Source organism: Oryzias latipes, chromosome 18 (assembly GCF_002234675.1).
Source record: "Oryzias latipes chromosome 18, ASM223467v1".
Lineage (NCBI taxonomy): Eukaryota > Metazoa > Chordata > Actinopteri > Beloniformes > Adrianichthyidae > Oryzias > Oryzias latipes.
The window spans coordinates 2,451,311-2,469,913 of record NC_019876.2 but is presented as its reverse complement, the minus strand read 5'-3'; the positions used below and the strand labels follow the sequence as shown (position 1 = coordinate 2,469,913).

At 39.4% G+C, this 18,603-nt stretch overlaps 3 protein-coding genes across 6 annotated transcripts in view; all 3 read left to right on the top strand.

Annotated features, from left to right (window-relative positions):
* The window catches only part of LOC101161542 (myelin-oligodendrocyte glycoprotein-like), a 48,401-nt gene that overhangs the window by 13,367 nt on the left and 16,431 nt on the right, over positions 1 to 18,603 (top strand). The window lies entirely within an intron of this gene.
* LOC111949254 (myelin-oligodendrocyte glycoprotein-like) lies at positions 8,276 to 12,588 on the top strand. Its single transcript, XM_023965990.1, has 4 exons — positions 8,276 to 8,518; positions 11,097 to 11,423; positions 11,510 to 11,697; positions 11,776 to 12,588. The coding sequence occupies exons 1-4, from the start codon at positions 8,434 to 8,436 to the stop codon at positions 11,809 to 11,811; spliced, it is 636 nt and encodes a 211-aa protein (XP_023821758.1). The 5' UTR covers positions 8,276 to 8,433; the 3' UTR covers positions 11,812 to 12,588.
* Positions 14,394 to 18,228, top strand: LOC101161788 (myelin-oligodendrocyte glycoprotein-like). The gene is made up of 4 exons (XM_023965993.1): positions 14,394 to 14,482; positions 15,812 to 16,159; positions 16,246 to 16,433; positions 16,512 to 18,228. Exons 1-4 carry the CDS (start codon positions 14,422 to 14,424, stop codon positions 16,533 to 16,535), a joined length of 621 nt encoding a protein of 206 aa, XP_023821761.1. The 5' UTR covers positions 14,394 to 14,421; the 3' UTR covers positions 16,536 to 18,228.

Here is an 18,603-nt window from a genome sequence, read left to right as displayed (position 1 = left end):
CCTCCTGGGGAGTGGGAGTGCTTCCAGACTCCAGTTGTTTCATCCGTGCTCCAGTTCCTGACCGTTTACCTCGCCTTTGCTCCTGCTCCTACACCTGGCTGTGGATCCTGTCTCCGGCTCGACTCGCGCCTTTGACTGTCCCCACAACCACGGCTGGATGAAGCTCGTCTGCTGGACTTTATATATGTAGTTGTAGATTTAGATAAGTTAATTCTTCTCTAAGAGTTCTGGTAAATCGCCTGTCCGTCCTGGGGGAGGATCCCTCCTTCATGTGGGCACCCCTGAGGTTTCTTCGTTTTTTCCGGAATCCGGTTTTTTTGGGAGTTTGTCCTTACCGCGAAGGGGGGTCTTATCTCTGAGATAAGCATAACATTTAAAACTAACTTTCTCCCTTTTTGTCTTTCTCACTCAGAGCACCATGGCAGCAGTTACACATGTTCGATTGCTGGTCATCTTGAATGAAGAGAACAGTGTAAGAATGGAGCTACGTGAAGGGATTTCAAATTCGCTGGAAGAGATTATCTATGAGGTCAAGAATGCATGTGGACTAGAAGGACAGATAAGGCTGCAGTATAAGGACACCGATTTTGGAAACACTTTCGTGAATCTGACTTCTACCACTGTGATTAAGGATCTTACAATTCTCAAAGTAATCCAGTTGGACCCTGATACCACAACTATCATTTTGTATCCTTTTAATCCTCCTGAGAGTAGAACCACTTCTGGTCTGGACAGTGAGGACTCCTCAGTCTCTGTACATACAGATGACACAATACTGCTTAGCAGCCCTTCGTCTTTAAGAACACAGTAGTGGCCACAAGTGTTCCAAATCTCAAATTTCTCTTATGACACAGAATGCCAACTGCACAAAGCAAACCTCGAGTACATGAAAACCCAGACCAAACTGACACCTAGCTCAAAGGTTTTGTCAGACATATTGGAGAAGTTAGCTGACAGTATTTATGCTTACACGCCATACCCTGAAGACTGTCACTACAGTGATGTTGCTGAAGCACTTACAACGAAGCAGCCCTGCTTGAGAGAACCAGGATCTTTCAATCAGAGCTATGGATGGAAACGAAGGCTCAAGATAAAAATGGGAAATTATCGAACACAACTTCAGGCACACGGTACTACTGAAAAACTCAGTTCTTTTTGGGAGTTTTTCCTTACCGCGAAGGGGGGTCTAAGGGCAGGGATGCCAGTATAGCTTAGTCAGTTTGTTAGTTCATTTTAGTATTTTCCTATTGAACACTTTGTATTCGTGATCCTTTTGAGTTCATGTTTTACTTCAAAGCCCATCGAGACGACTGTTGTTGTGATTCTGGGCTATACAAATAAAATTGAATTGAATTGAAATGAACTTCTGCTAAGCTAACGGTGAATTCTTTGAAATCCAAGACTCCTGAAGATGCCCACTCGGCAAAGAATGTGAAGAGACCTAGACGAGCTGAGGTCAATCATTTTCCATCTTTGCTAAGTGATGAGACCACAGAAAGCCTGGAGCAAGTGAGAATTTCCCTTTTGGCAGAAATGCAGAAAAGAAACAACAGACAAATAATAAAAGACAAGATGCCAAAGACATTCGGATACCGTAGGCAAGAAATTGTGAACAAGCAGCCAACCACTGAAGACGCCTTGTCAAGAGGGCCAACACTTTTCCAAATGGATGAGGTAAGTTTTAATTTGCAATAACTGTTCAAATGTAAAAATGAAAATAACAATCAGATACATTTGTTCATTCGGATACAATAATATGCAATTGACTGGAACAAACCTGTAAATGTTTTTGAAAAGCAAAATCAGTCCATTCCATCTTCTGATTTCATTTTTAGCTAAATGCTGAGTTCTTGAGAGTTACAATTCCATTTGAGGCAAAGTTTTTTGTACAGTTGGACAAACACTCCGCCAAACTTCTAGAGGTCATCAGGAGCAAAAGAGGAAGTGTGAAAGAGCAGACCACCAATATCTTAGAAGTTCTGGATGAAGCATCTGTATGAGATGAGTTGTCTCCATAGTAGAATGGTTTTGTGGTTGAGTGAACTTTTAACTAATAACAAGCGTTCTTTTTCAGACTGTTGACATTACCATCAGAAGAGAAGCTATCCTAAAATCTCTGATGATCTACTTGGGTTTATCTATTGACCACCTCATTAAAGAGCACCAGGTGAGGTGATCCACTTCTCTCAAATATGACCCTATTTTTTTAAGTAGGAAATTTAACATGGCACTGTATGAGTTAAGATCACTGTCAATAAGAAACTTATTCATAAAGTTGTATACAACTACTAATACTTTGTGCACAACTTTGCTAAAAAAAATTGCGAAAATGATAAATTTGCGATTTATTGTGCAGGCCTAACGTTCGTTAAAAAAGAGCTTTGAATGAAAGAATGCTGACAGAAAATATCAAAGGAATCCCTGTCTCTCTGCTGCCATTCTGTTGTCTGCCACTGGCAATCAGCGGCATGGAAGTGGGGGTTACGCTGCCCAGAAGCTGGATTAATCGTGCCTGTTATGCCGGCCCCCAGGCGCTGGAGTTCGCTTGCTTGCAATCTTATGACCACAGTTTTGGACAGGCGGCTGGCAGCGAATGTGACGCACGGGAAGCATTCGTGTGAACGCAGCATATCACCACCTCCTCTTCTGACCGCTGGCGCAAAGTTAAAGGCTAAAACCCCACAACTGAGTGCTCAGTCTGCTTTTGTGTTTTGTCTTAGGTTTTTGACAAGTGTTCAAAATCAATACATGTTTTATATTGATTTTCCCATTTGGTTACACAATAATCTGCTGAAGTGAACCAGTTAACAGCTGATGGTAAGTCTGACCAATCTGGCTTTTGCCCTGTGTGGCATCTAGTCCAGATGCCTCCTGAACGCCTTCCTGGAGAGGTGTTCCAGGCATGTCCCACTGGGCAGAGACCCTGGGGAAAACCCAGGACTCGCTGGAGAGACTACGTCTCTCAGCTGGCCTGGGAACGCCTCAGGGTCCCCCCAGAGGAGGTGGAGGAAGTGGCCGGGGCGACGGAAGTCTGCTACCCCCACGACCTGTTCACAGATTAGCAGAAGAAGATGGATTTATTTTTTACTTTATTAAAAGTTTTATTTGTTAACTAAAGTACTTATTGTCAACTCTTCCAAAGACATTCCTCTATAGAAATCTGCAATGTTTTAGTGTGTCCTAATTTGTTACATTTTTTTTATACGTCTGCAGAATGGGCTGGATAGTGATGCTCTGCAGATTGAAACCATGGTGATGGTCTTTGTCACTGGGAGAGAGGATCTTCTCTGTCCACCAACAGACATCAAGATAGTGATCGATGGAAAACAGGTTCTGAATGAAGTGCCATGTTGCCATGTTCTTTGGACTCATATATGCACTCAACCTAAAATATCCCAAAAATTTGCAGTACACGCTTGAATTCATTCAAAAAGTCATCCTGGAGCTTGGTGGAAAAAAAAGGTCACCAAAAGTTTTCAGACTGAAAAGCCAGCTTTAAGCCAGTGTTTGAATTCCACTTTATCCCTAGATTTTTGTTGATGCTTCTTAAAAAAGGTAAAGATTGTTCTCATGTTTGTGTTCAGGGTTTGTATATGTTGTTAAGTGTTTGTTTTGGTTAACTCAAAAAAAGGATCTTGAAAGTTTTAGAACTTGACACAGTTTTGTGTCTGTTGAAACATTGTTTTAAATGTCTAATTTTCAAAAATATTTTAAACGGAAAAGGAAACATTTGAAGATTATGTTTTAGGTACACATTCTTAATTTCAGTCCATTTTTGGGACACTGCAGAGTTCAGTGTTACAATTTATAACTGAAAATATTTATTTTCTATAATTTAGTTTTTCTAAAGCACAATTCCAGAAATTGTAGAGACATACCATTACATTTTCCCCCTCATTTAAAGGAAAAGTGCATTATTATTAGGAAACAGTTTTGTTGTTTATACATCTAAAAGATGTCATGTTTGTGAGTTTGAATGCACATATGTTCATGGAACAATAAATATTGTTACCATGAAGAAATGTGTTCTGACTCTGTTTGCATCAAAATATAATTCTAATTCAGTTAATTAGATTGTGAACTTGACATTTTTATTTGAGACAACTTTAAAAAGTACATTGCTCAAAGATTAAAAATGGCTTATAACAAGTGTTTTTTTAGGTTAGATAAAGTAGAACATTTCCATTGAGTAAAAAAACAGAACTTGTTTATTTTGATTAAGAAAAACTCAAATTAATTGCTATTCTTCACCTCACAGAATAAGTTTAACTGAAATTAAAACAAATAAGTTGGGCTAAATTATTTATTTACATTCAGACAATGAAAATATACTAGGTGTGACAGATTACTTCAATTTCTTTAAGTTAAGCCACTGTAATATTTTTTCAGTGAATAAATGCACAAAATGGGACGTTTTTAGGCTTATCGTGAAAACACATGAAGGCTTTTTAAGACACAAACTACTTATTTTTGCAAAGTTATGGTAAAATAAAAGCCTCCAAGAAATCCTAATTGGAGAGCCGTGCAGAATAATTTCAATTTAAAGAGACGTGTGATTTTCTAGAAACACAGATTAGAACTAAAGTTACAGAAAATTACCAGAAAAAAAGAATGTAGAGAAAACTTTCACAAACAGCAGGGGGGTATTCCAGACAGCAGGTTAAGCTAGCTTCCACGGTAAGTTTGAGGCTAAGGAAGTTGATAACCTCAGCTTTCGGTTCCAGAAATGGAGGTATGTTTCAGGGTAGGTCAAGTTGCCATAGCAACTCATGCTCTGAACATAACCTGGTCTGGAGCAGGTTTAGTTGAAGGTTAGTTTGTTTATAGAGAGGTGAAGCAGCATGGCGTGTCCATTTGAAGATGATTTAGTGGATGAAGAAGCTCAGATAATACTTTTTCCACCATGAGAGGGTGATAAGACCACATATGGATGTTGGAAAGATAAACTTTTTTTTACTTTGATCTAACTTAATTATTTGCTTCAGTTAAGATAAATCATTTTTAGTTAAGTCAGTTTAAAAATTAAACGTAGTTTTCAGACAGTTATTTTACTTTCATTCAAAGTCATTCATTCATCTTCTTAACCGTTTATTCCCTTTCGGGGTCACGGGGTTGCCGGAGCCTATCCCGGCCACTTGGGCATAGGCAAGGGATACCCTGGACTGGTCGCCAGTCTGTCACAGGGTTCATTCAAATTAATTCAATAAGTAGGTGTAACTTTGGTGCTGCTGTTAGATTGGCACCGCAAGGAATTGTGGGATACCATTTCCTTTGCCTGTCTGGATGGATTTGGGTTTAAGTGTGGGTTTTCAGGGTTAAAGTCAGGGGAGTTTAAACATGCTTTTCTGGAATACCTCTATGGTCACAAAGATGTAAACACATTTTAGCTTAAACTCAAAAACGTGATTTCATCAAAATATATTTACATAATATTTACAGCAGAAGTTTTGGTTCAAATTTAACATACCTAAATTTTTAATAAAGCTACAGTTCCACGTACAAAGAAACTGTGTGACAAATCTTCCACATTGTCATCATTTTCTGTCTGAACACATTGAAACACACAAGAACTTTAAACTTTAGCCTTTCAGTGACATTGTCTCATTAGGCCACGCCTTTCACTCATGTATGGACCAAAACTCGACACCCAGGGGGGTATTCCAGGAAGCATGTTTAAACTCCCCTGACTTTAAGCCTGAACTCTGGCTGAAATCCGCCTGAACTTGCTTACTCTGGGTATGTCGGTTCCAAAAGACCGGATATGAGTTGGCTTAATTACGCTCGACTTGGTAACCCTGGGTTAACGCACGTGCACAGCAGGTACATAAAGACATTCTCAATGGATCGGCGATTTCTGGAGTCACCATGGAAACGCGTGGAGAAAAAAAGAGAGCGCTATACTTCAGTGAGACGGAGTCTGAGATTTTAATGACGGCGTATGAAGATTATACGTCCATCAAAAAAGTAACACGGCTGCATCATCAGCAAAAGTAAGAACAGACAAAGTAAACGCACAAGTTTATGATCTTATTTAAATTGGTAACAAATAATTGAGTTAAATTTATTCAACCTAATTTCTTACTTCTATAAAACTCAATAGTTATTTATACAACTTAAATTTACATATTTATCCAACTAAATGTCATATTACTCCAATTCAATTAAATCTTTTTTTCCATCTTAATATATTATAATTCTTGAACTCTCATGTGTCTAAATTTGAGCCTGCAGATATACTCATTTTTATAACAATAAAACTAATTAAACAAAACAGATTCAAAACCATATAACTGTAATCCATATCTCTGAAGCTGTCATTGCACTTGATAACAGTAGGGGTGCTATATAATGTCATCTTCCTCTTCCTTCACACTCTTTCATAGTGCAGAGACTTGAGCAAAGTATGACAAAATAACTCGACAAAACACGACAAAACACAGTAAAACAGCTAAACAACTAAACACATTTGGTCAAAAATCCACACTTAAACCCAAATCCATCCAGACAGGCAAAGGAAATGGTATCCCACAATTCCTTGCGGTGCCAATCTAACAGCAGCACCAAAGTTACACCTACTTATTGAATTAATTTGAATGAACCCTGTGACAGACTGGCGACCAGTCCAGGGCATCCCTTGCCTATGCCCAAGTGGCCGGGATAGGCTCCGGCAACCCCGTGACCCCGAAAGGGAATAAACGGTTAAGAAGATGAATGAATGACTTTGAATGAAAGTAAAATAACTGTCTGAAAACTACGTTTAATTTTTAAACTGACTTAACTAAAAATGATTTATCTTAACTGAAGCAAATAATTAAGTTAGATCAAAGTAAAAAAAAGTTTATCTTTCCAACATCCATATGTGATCTTATCACCCTCTCATGGTGGAAAAAGTATTATCTGAGCTTCTTCATCCACTAAATCATCTTCAAATGGACACGCCATGCTGCTTCACCTCTCTATAAACAAACTAAGCTTCAACTAAACCTGCTCCCGACCAGGTTATGTTCAGAGCATGAGTTGCTATGGCAACTTGACCTACCCTGAAACATACCTCCATTTCTGGAACCGAAAGCTGAGGTTATCAACTTCCTTAGCCTCAAACTTACCGTGGGAGCTAGCTTAACCTGCTGTCTGGAATACCCCCCAGATCCCCTTTATCTTGTCAACACTCTGTGGTGACCTGGAGGTCAGCCACTAAGACTCATGGGAAATGTTAAATCCTGTATCATGAAGTCAAAAGTCAAAGTCAGCTTTATTGCCGAGTATGCTGCATAAAGTAGACATGCAGCACAGATGGTCCTCTACCCCCACAGTGTAAATAGACAAAATAATAAAATACCATAACAGTTATAATGAATAGAACAACAGCCATCTAAATAGTGCCAAAGAGCAATGAGATGGTTTAAAGTGACAACAGTGCTAAGATGAGTCTTTGGTGAGGATGATGTTCTGAATAGGTGTGAAAGTTTTTTCATTATTTTTTTGAGTTTGTAGCAGGGAGTGGAGGGGGGGGGGCAGGGAAGGAGAAAACTGTTTAGGAAAGTGAGGGTCATGTTGTAACTGATGTTGGAATTTAAAAACAACTAGACTTTGAAGAATAATGTCTTATCAGTCTGTCTTCTATGAATATATAATTACTCTATTTCTAAGTGTTTGTGTTCTATTCTGCAGTTTTTATCACGAAGCGTTTGATGACCTAACCTAACCGTGATCTAACCTTAATGTTCTGAAGCAGTTTTTTTTAATAACTTATGCACCGTAGATTAAATTTACTAACTTTTACTTTGAAATTACAGAATTACCAAATTTCCACTTAGAAAGTAATTGTGTGTCAAATCAAATCTTCCACATTGTCATCATTTTGTGTCTGAATCCATTAAACTTTCTCCAAATTCAGACGTTAGTTCATTGAATAGTCTTTAGAAAGAACCGCCACCATGAAAGGTGGAAGTTTCTAAACATCAAACAGAAACTTGAACTAAAGAACAGAACATTCATGAACTTACCTTCAACATGTGAACAGAACCAGAACCACACACATGCAGAAATCCACACAGAAGAACCAGAAACACAACAGGACTCTGCAGACATCATGATCAAACCATAACTAAGGGAGGAAGACGGAGCTGTTGCTATAAAAACAAGTCAGTATCACTCCCCCTGACCAGTAGCTGGAACAGCCTATCAAATCACAGCTGCAGTAGCGCGGTCAGCCAATCAAATTGTGGCTTGTTTGACGCTGTCCGGGCGCGCTCGGGAGCTTGTGGCTTGCTCTTCTTGCTGGGCTGCCTCCCGTGGGTGGAGGCGGACTATGGCTGTGCAAGCTTTCTCCTATTGCTGCTTCTGATATTCAACTTCCAGGCTCAGCTGTACTAGCATATCGACATTGTTTAAAGCAGCAGCTCAGTTTTCAAGTCTCAGACACGGTTCAGGATGTCTGCAGAGTTCTGTTGTGTTTCTGGTTCTTCTGTGTGGATTTCTACATGTGTGTGGTTCTGGTTCTGTTCACATGTTGAAGGTAAGTTCATGAATGTTCTGTTCTTTAGTTCAAGTTTCTGTTTGATGTTTAGAAACTTCCACCTTTCATGGTGGCGGTTCTTTCTAAAGACTATTCAATGAACTAACGTCTGAATTTGGAGAAAGTTTCTTTCAATGGATTCAGACACAAAATGATGACAATGTGGAAGATTTCTCTGAACGGGGTACTTTATTTTCTAAATTTGAGGCTAGATTATCCATTGGCCCAGCCCTGTCGTGGTTCCGTGGGGGCTCCTCCTGTTCCTGTCGTGTTCTGCCTGGAGGAGTGGCCTCTATTCTATTACGTCACTGACTTGTTTTAAAAGCAGCAGCTCCGTCTTTCAGTTTCAGTCTTGGTTCATCAATGTTTGCAGCAACATTGTGGTCTGTTTCTGCTTCTTCTCAGGAGAAATGTTGAAACTTTGTTTCAAAGTATTCAGATGGACAGAAAATTATGAAAATTTGACACACACTTTCTTTGATTGTCGGAATTTTTTTTTTTGTTCTTAAAAGTCAAAAATAATAGAAAAAAAATAAATAATATATTTTTTGTCGCCCCCTGGGGGGTATTCCAGAAAGCAGGTTATGCTAGCTCCCACGATAAGTTTGAGGCTAAGGAAGTTGATAACCTCAGCTTTCGGTTCCAGAAATGGAGGTATGTTTCAGGCTAGGTCAAGTTGCCATAGCAACTCATGCTCTGAACATAACCTGGTCGGGAGCAGGTTTAGTTGAAGCTTAGTTTGTTTATAGAGAGGTGAAGCAGCATGGCGTGTCCATTTGAAGATGATTTAGTGGATGAAAAAGCTCAGATAATACTTTTTCCACCGTGAGAGGGTGATAAGACCACATATGGATGTTGGAAAAATAAACTTTATACTTTGATCTAACTTAAATATTTGCTTCAGTTAAGATAAATCATTTTTTTGTTAGGTCACCTTAAAAATAACACGTAGTTTTCAGACAATTATTTTACTTTAATTCGAATTAATTCAATTAAGTAGGTGTAACTTTGATGCTGCTGTTAGATCGGCACCGCAAAGGATTCTGGGATACCATTCCTTTTGCCTGTCTGGACGGATTTGGGTTTAAGTGTGGGTTTTTTACAAAATGTGTTTAGTTGTTTAGCTATTTTACTGTGTTTTACCGTGTTTTGCCGAGCTATTTTGTCCTACTATGCTAACCTCTGCACCATGAGTGAGAGTAAAGGAGAGGATGATGAGTTTATATAGCACCCCTACCACTTGAATGTTAACGCTTGTGCTATCCTAGGCACATTAACGTTGGGAGTTGGGTCATCTAGACAGTGCTCTGAACCTTTTTTCTTCAATGATTTGTGAACCTCACTGGTTTCACTTTACATGAAATCTTTCCACCTTTATCCACCTTAGTCATGGTAGGAATAACACGTCAATGTAAGGGTGGGGTCATCTAAGATAACACAAGGGTTAAGACAGTGACGGAAAATTCTTTAATGAATTTTTGCACTCCGTGCATTTTTTTCCGTTCTTTTTATTGTTATAAAAATGAGCATATCTGCCGGCTCAAACTTAGACATATAAGAGTTCAAGAAATATAAGTAATTAAGATGGAAAAAAGATTAATGGAGTAATGTGACATTTAGTTAGATAAATACGTAAATTTGAGTTGTATAAACAATTATTGAGTTTGAATATATTTAACTAATTTATTTAAATTATTTTTCAGATGTGTTACTTTTTTGATGGACTTGTAATCTTTATCCGCCGTCATTAAAATCTCAGACTCTGTCTCACTTCCGTTTCAAGTGTTGCACTTTCTTTTTTTTCTCCACGCGTTTCCATGGTGACTCCAGAAATCGGCGATCCATTGAGAATGTCTTTATGTACCTGCTGTGCACGTGCGTTAACCCAGGGTTACCAAGTGGAGCGTAATTACGCAAACTGATATCCGGTCTTTTGGAACCGACATACCCAGAGTAAGCAAGTTCAGGCGGATTTCAGCCAGAGTTCAGGCTTAAAGTCAGGGGAGTTTAAACATGCTTCCTGGAATATCCCCCTGGCTTGTTCTTTTCCTGTTATTGAACTACACTGTTTTGTTTTGGAGCGTTGTGATCAATAAAGTTATTTTAAAGACTTGAATTTGCCGGTTAAGATCAACTGAGTGAGCATGCGCGTTAAGTCTCTTTATTTAACTACCATAGAACTGAACTTTTTAGAATGTTATTGATCCTCTGGAGAAGAAATGATCTCGATTCTATAGCTCTGCTCATTCATTTTGTTTTAATATTTTTTTACCGTTGCAACAGTCTGCTGCAGTTGTCCTATTAGCTCAGAGTTAGTTTAGTTGTTTTGGTTCGTTATCTTCTTATCATCAGACCATTTTAACAGACATGCTCCTTTCTTTACTCCTGAATGCAGTGGTTCTTCTCATTCTCCGTTTTGACTGTTTTCCTCCACTTTGGTCTGAAATCTTCTGCTGGTGCAGATTGGTTTGATTTGATTTCTGCTTTAGAAGCAGAAATCAAACATTGAGAAGACATTTTCACTTGGAGGTAAAGACTCAGATTTAGAAAAGTTTCTTCCTGTTTTCTTTGTTTCCAGGTGAACCAATCATTGCTGCTCCTGGTGATGATGTCATCCTGCCGTGCCGCCTGGACTCTCAGGAGGATCTGCGTGGTTTCACCATAGAGTGGACCAAACTGGAGATAAAACCAGATCCGTATAGTTTTGTGTGTTATTACCAGTTCAAGCGGATAGTAACTGAAGTCATGATACCGTCGTTTATCCTGAGAGTGTCTCTGAACCAAGACGGACTAAAACGAGGAGACGTGACGTTAAAGATCAGGAACGTGTCGCTCCAGGATGAGGGGAAGTACAGCTGCTTCATTCCTGGGAAGAACTTCAGGGAGACGGTTCAGCTGGTTGTTGGTGAGTTTGCTCTGCAGGTTCTCCCTCACATGAAGAACATTTGTCCTGAACAGCAGGCAGGAAATGATGTCATCTCTTTGTTTCAGAGCCAAACGGAGTCAGAGCTCCAACCATGGAAACATCCCAGGTTGACATCATCTCCACTCCAGATCCAGGAGGAGACCAGATCTGGATCAGTCGCTCCAGACCGGCTCTCTGGATCCTTCTTGGACTTTTTCCCTCAGTGATCCTCTCTGCTGTTTGTGTTTGTGTCTGTCAGAGGAAACAACCAGAAGTGAGTCCTGAATTCTCTGATCTCTCATCTTTCTGCAGGAATCTTCAGTTTCTAACATCCTTTCTTTTCTTCCTGTAGGGTCAGGAACCTATGGAAACCTTTAACAGACCCTGAACCCACACAGCCTCTGGTGGCTGGAAGTGTTCTTCAGTGGATCCATCAGTGTGAATGAGACTGAGACTGGAAAACACTGGAGGACAAAGTCAAACAGGAAATGGATTTACTTGAACAACACTTTTACCTCAAAGGACCAAAATGTTTTGGTTCCAAACAGCTGCAATACTATTTCTACTTTTTACAATATTTTGATCAAATGACTTTTTGAGTTGAAGCTAAAATGTGTTAAAAAGCTTTTTGACCTGCTGTTTGTGAATGAAATCAGATTTCAGAAATAAGAAGGTCTAAATGAATGGAATGTATTTCCTGTGTGGATTAGAACTGTACACGGTGAAATGTGAGCACAGCTGATGGGGTTGACTTTGACTGGGGACATTGTCTGGTGGTGGAAGGAGAACTTAGAGGATCTCCTCAATCCCACTGACACGCCTTCTTTGGAGGAAGCAGAGAATGAGGACTTTGGGGGGAGGCTGTCCATCACCCAAGCTGAGTGTGAGATTGACAGGTGGATCAGAGCGGCGTCCGTAGTTATGTGGTCGCTGTATCGGTCCGTCATGGAGAAGAGAGAACTGAGCCAGAAAACAAAGCTCTGAATTTACCGGTTGATGGATGGATGGATGGATGGATGGATGGATGGATGATGGATGGTGTGAGAAATTTAATAATTATACAATGTTTAAAAGTGAGAAGACAATTATAAGAATTGTATTCTTCAATTCTGCTCCTTTCCAATCGTGGAAATGTTCAATAATGTGCAATAAACATGTAAACATATGTTTGTTTGTTTGTTTGTGTTGAGTTGACGTTCTAGTTGGTGATGACACAGTTGTTCAGGAGAACATGGAGAATTGAGCCTTCATGTCCTAAACGTTGCTGATGGAAATCCTAGACCTTCATTCTCTGTTCTCTCCTATTGTTTTCATGCCATCATGTTCTTTCTGTCACCAATCAATCCATCCCATAATATCCCCATTGAAAAGAAATAGATGGAAACAAACATCTGTGGAGTTTTTCTGTCCAAACTGGGACTTTGGTTGTCATTTTAGAGCCAATCACATGGATGGGTTGATGTCCATCAGAGAAAAACAGCAACTGAGAGAAATGCTGCGTTCAAGTGCTGCTGGAATGATGGGAAAAATGACTGTCCCACTCTGAAAACACACAGGAAGGTCAGAAAAACAACCCATCTTCCAGCAGCACATGAATGCAGAAGAACTTTCTGCCCCTAAACAAAGAGATTTGTGTGTGTAGTGCGCCATGGGGAGACACCAGAATTACAGGAAAATCCAACATGAATGAGGATTAGCAATCTCATTGATTCCAGTTTGGTGGACCAGATTCAGGAATTGAACAGGCTGCATTTGGGCTGGAGTTCACCCCCCCCCCCCCTACTATAAACAGGTAAATGAGAACTCTTCAAACCAGGAGAAATCTGTCATTTTTCTGTAACTTTAGTTCTAAACTGAGTTTCTAGAAAATGACACGTCTCTTTAAATTGAAATGATTCTGTATTTTTAATGTATTTAGTATTTTATGAGACAAACATTGATGATGCACTTTATACATTCATGTGAATCTACTGTTTTACAAACTGTAATGACCAAAGTAATGGAGTAGACGGTCCCTGTAGTTACTTCCTGTGATTGTTAGTCAGAACAGAAAGAGTCTTTAACAGCAAAGAAGAAGGTTTTCTGCTCAGATGCTGGTTGGATGGTTGATCACAGGACAGAAACTCAGCAGATCACCTTCACTGCCTGAAGAAAGAGGATCAGAGGAGAGGCGGCTTAGAAAGAAACTTCTCTTCTGTTTGTGGCAAAAGCTGAAAATTCTACAAATGTGAAAAGAATTTCAATGGAGTTGAAGTTCCAGAGAACCTTTGAGCAAACCTGTTTGGATGGTTCCCCTCCCGGACAGCAGGTGGCAGACGTGAGCAGGACGCTCAAAACCGGAAGAACAAGAAACTGTCATGAACTGTGTTGCCAGATTGGGCGGTTTCCCGCTTATTTCAAGACTTTTTTTTTTTTTTAGAATTTGCGGGTTTAGTTTGGTTTTAGGCGGGTGGACATGATCTATGCGGGTTTGGGGTCTGTTCTGCTGTTTTTTTGTCTTTTTATAGAAAGACATTTCAACCCATGAACATCCGTCATTCCTTAAGAAATAGGAAAATATAATAAAAAATAGGATCGTTTATAATTATAGGATTCAGTTAGTGTCTATTTCAAATGGAAGTAATACATTTAAAGGCTTTAAATGTTCTATTTGTTTTTATTTTTATTATAAATGAATAATTTCTTTTTCAAATATTTTTTAATTAATTTTATTTAATTCAACAAATATTTTGTAAAGAAAAGTTTTATACCAATTTCTTTTTATTATGATTACACCGTCAATTAGTGTTTTTCTCACCTGATAATTTTTTTTTTTTTTTTTTTTTTTTTTTTTTTTTTTTTTTTGAGGAGTTAACTGAGTTAGCAGTCCACACTGCGCTTGCGCACCGTTTTTAGAGTACTTTTGGGCTGGAAATCCGCGAATATCTGGCAACCGTGACGTCATTGCAGTTGTAGCAACAGTTGTCTTGAACCGTCAGTCTTTGTCCACGTGTTAAAGATGAATCGTCTTTGTGTCTTGACTTTATTTTGTGTGGATTTATTCTGTAGAAACGTTCACGGTAAATCCATAAATGTTCTGCTGTTTTCAGGTTTATTGTTAAATATCTTTAAAAAATTTAGCCTTTAATTACAAATGATTTTAAAATGATTTATTGTTTTCAGTATGAGAAAAATGTTAAAAAAAAGGCAAAATACAGCACAATATTTTTCTTTATTTTTATATCATAAATTGTTTATCTAAAAATATTTCATAAAGTGTGTTTATTTAAAATAAAATGTTTAGACTCATAAAACACCTTGATTCTGTTCAGATTTCCTTTATTAAAAGGAAAAAAATGTAAAAATTATTTTTATTCTGTAGGGTTTCGTCTGCTCATCATCCTTTAATGATGATGAGTCATTCTATGATTTAATGCTGAGTCATCAGAAGTTCTGGTTATCTGGTTATCTCCAGACACTCTGGAATAAACAGTTTAAGTTTATAATTAATTTAAGGGTCAAATATAAAGTTTTTCCTCCATTACTGATCACTAATAGGATGAAAATACACCTCAATGCTTTGATTTAAAATTAAAAAATAATAAACAATACATTTATTTATTCTTTCTGTTATGATTTTAGATTTAAGATGAACTAAAGAGAAAGAAAATTAAATATCATATTTGGGTACAAAAAATGACATCAGCACAAACAGAATGGTCTTTACATTTGAACCAAGGAGACATTTTAGGACATTTTGTTCTTGTTATGACACTCTGGTTAAAATGTGTCAATTGTCCCTCAGAACCTCTGAGAAAAAAAATAATGAAAAGGTTCTTGTTATTTTATTAAAGACTACAAATCCCAGACTTCCTTGTTGAAGCTGCAGCCATTAAAGGTGGAAAAAAAGATTGAGTTTTGGTGAAATGTTGGCATTTTCCTCCGGCATCCTTTTCATCTGTAACAGACTTTCCCTGTTAAAAAAAACATGAACATGTCTTTGTTGAACGTTATGCTGATGACACCTGCTTTTCTCTGAAGCTACGTTCCCTCAGCAACGCTCCTTCATGCGGCCACTTCCAATAAAAAGTCGATCTAAAGGCGTGTAAAAATGCACCGTATTCATGCGTAGCTACAAGTTCCACAACCGTTTACAGACTCTGCATTTAAAACACACGATCATCGATAACCAGTTAAACCAGGTTGAACTTTGACCAATCAGGGACTCTGATAGTGACGTATGGATGAGCTCCCTTACAATTCACAGAGTTTCCACTTTTATGCCCAAATCGCAGGATTTGCACCGCTTTGATTTTACTCATCAAACTCTGATCTGTGATCGTCTCCTGTTTGTCAGATTCTAGAGGTTTCTTGGTCGTCACACGTCGTTCCTGTCCGTCTGCTTCCAGGTGAAAATCTTCTGTCTGTTTATTCTGGTGATGATGTCATCCTGCCGTGCCGCCTGGACTCTGAGGAGGATCTGCGGGATCAGGCTGTGGAGTGGACCAAACTGGAGGTCAAGCCCGATCCAAAGGATCCACAGGGCCGCGTCCCTTTTGTGTATTTTTACCGGAACAGGCAGACCATGACCACAGTTATGATGGAGTCGTTTATCCCGAGAGTGTCTCTGGACCAAGACGGACTAAAACGAGGAGACGTGACGTTAAAGATCAGGAACGTGTCGCTCCAGGATGAGGGGAAGTACAGCTGCTTCATTCCTGGGAAGAACTTCAGGGAGACGGTTCAGCTGGTTGTTGGTGAGTTTGCTCTGCAGGTTCTCCCTCACATGAAGAACATTTGTCCTGAACAGCAGGCAGGAAATGATGTCATCTCTTTGTTTCAGAGCCAAACGGAGTCAGAGCTCCAACCATGGAAACATCCCAGGTTGACATCATCTCCACTCCAGATCCAGGAGGAGACCGGATCTGGATCAGTCGCTCCAGACCGGCTCTCTGGATCCTTCTTGGACTTTTTCCCTCAGTGATCCTCTCTGCTGTTTGTGTTTGTGTCTGTCAGAGGAAACAACCAGAAGTGAGTCCTGAATTCTCTGATCTCTCATCTTTCTGCAGGAATCTTCAGTTTCTAACATCCTTTGTTTTCTTCATGTAGGGTCAGAAACCTCCTCTGGTCTGAAGACATCCCATCTCTCCAAAGCTGCTTTGATCGTCTTCAAGGATTGAAGAGACTTTCTGAAGCTGCAGCCACATGGAGACGCTACACGCCCGTCACCGCTGTGTTACCGTGGATGGAAACTGGTCCATGAAGACGTGAGGATCCTCTGGTTCTGACCCGTTTCTGCCTGATGGTTGGAACTCCTTCATTCATCTGGAGAACCTTCTGGATCTGTTTCTGCGGTTCTCAACTCCTGAACTCTGAAGGTGTGCTGGATCACCGTAAAGTCTGAAGGTCTGAGGTTTTGGACGATGTTTGTGGATCTCAGTGGTTTGAAGTGTTGATCCAGGTTGATCTGAAGTGTTGAGAGTTTGGTTCATGTTCTCCTTCAGGAACCGACCCACAGCAGGTCTGTTCAGGTTCCTGTGGTTCTTGGTGTTCTTCTAGACAACATCAAAGGTGTCTGTGAGCTAAAATGTTGGAAGTTCTACCAGAACAAAGTGAAATGAACACAGACAGACAGTTGAAACCTGAGAGTCTCAGGTTTTTTTCAAACTGAAAGTGACCTCAAGAGGCCGTGTCATAAAGGGGAGATATTGTGTTGTCTGAAAGAATAACCCGTCCCTGGTATTTATTATAGGACTAAGCTGTGATTTTTTTTGGTGCTATTTTCCTGAAGCTGCTCTGATATTTAGACTCTTAAACCGCACAGTTCAAAACTTTTACATTTATTTATTTCATTAATGAGTTGTGGGCCGTCAGGGTCTTCAAGGCCTTCTCTGAAGGCCTAACAAATAACTGAATCATGTTGTCAGTGTTCTGACTTTTCCCTAACAAAGAGAAGAACCACACAGGAGATGAGAATTTTTGCTGGACTTTGCAGAAGGAGAAGCTTGTCTGTCACAGAGGAGTTCTGCCTTCCCACGTCATTGTTTTCTTACTGAAAGATAGAATTCAGACCATAATATTATGGTGATTATAGCGTGTAAGCAAACGATAATTACGTAACCCTAACACATGTAATAATAATATTTTGTCCATGCATACTCATTCAATCATCCCAAATAGTCCGTCCATTCCCTTTTATTGTGTTTATGACGGTTATGCTGCTTCCAGACAGACGTATTTTCACATTGGACTATTTAACCAATCGCATTTCAGCTGTACTTTTTTGCCAGGCAGGGTAAGGACCTTCACTCTCTGTTCTGAAGGTCCTGTGATGCGAAATCAATGTCGGTCATTCATTTCTTTCAACCAATCAGATTTTGAGATATTGTCAGCAGGGCCTTCTAGCAGGCCAAGGCAATGTCACACTTTTCAGACCTTCTGATTGGACAGTAGTTTCAGGAAGTCACATGCAGCCTCGTCCAGTTTGACACAGATCCACACAGAACTTCTGGATCGGTTAAACAGACTGACTGTGATGTTCTCCATGGAGGATTTAGTTAGGTTTAAGGTGAAAACCCAAGTGAAGGCATTTATTATGATAAATACCATAATAAATAATATTCATAATGTATGTGATTGTTTTCAATGTGTTTGTGCTGGCTGTAGTTGCATGGTGAGATTTCTTTAGTTTTGTTAATCCAGTTTATTTAGAGAAATAAAAATGGTTCATGAAGGGGTTAAATGATTCAGACGTAGCTCTACTGAAGGCCCAGGTGTGTAATGTACGATCCACCACTGGATTTAAGAGAGAAATGTCACAGCATAAAAACAACAGTGAAGGTAAAACTGTGAAATCAATAAAAAAATGAACCCTCCTGCGTTTATGGTCTGGATCTTTTTTCCTGAATGGACAAGTTTCATTGAAGTGATTAACATGGTCACACCTATGGTGCACCAATAACTGCCTTATTCACGTCAGAAAAGCTGCTGTTCATGTTTATATATATTTTGGTCATTGACTCAAAGTCTTCCAGAGATCCAGTCCTGTGGATGTCATGGGGGGAAAAGTTCCTGCTCCGTGGGACTCCTAGTGGACGATCATGACACTACAATGTGAGATCAGGTTACAGCAAATCTGTGGGGAGTGTCACCTAAAGGAGTGACAGCAGCAGAACAGACTTCTACTCTCCTGTCTCAGTCT

Coding starts and splice junctions, on each gene's coding strand:
- LOC111949254 (XM_023965990.1), top strand. CDS start 8,434: ATGTCTGCAGAGTTCTGTTGTGTTTCTGGTTCTTCTGTGTGGATTTCT. Junction 8,519..11,096: donor GTTCTGTTCACATGTTGAAG/GTAAGTTCATGA, acceptor CTTTGTTTCCAG/GTGAACCAATCATTGCTGCT. Junction 11,424..11,509: donor GACGGTTCAGCTGGTTGTTG/GTGAGTTTGCTC, acceptor TCTTTGTTTCAG/AGCCAAACGGAGTCAGAGCT.
- LOC101161788 (XM_023965993.1), top strand. CDS start 14,422: ATGAATCGTCTTTGTGTCTTGACTTTATTTTGTGTGGATTTATTCTGT. Junction 14,483..15,811: donor ATTCTGTAGAAACGTTCACG/GTAAATCCATAA, acceptor GTCTGCTTCCAG/GTGAAAATCTTCTGTCTGTT. Junction 16,434..16,511: donor GTCAGAGGAAACAACCAGAA/GTGAGTCCTGAA, acceptor TTCTTCATGTAG/GGTCAGAAACCTCCTCTGGT.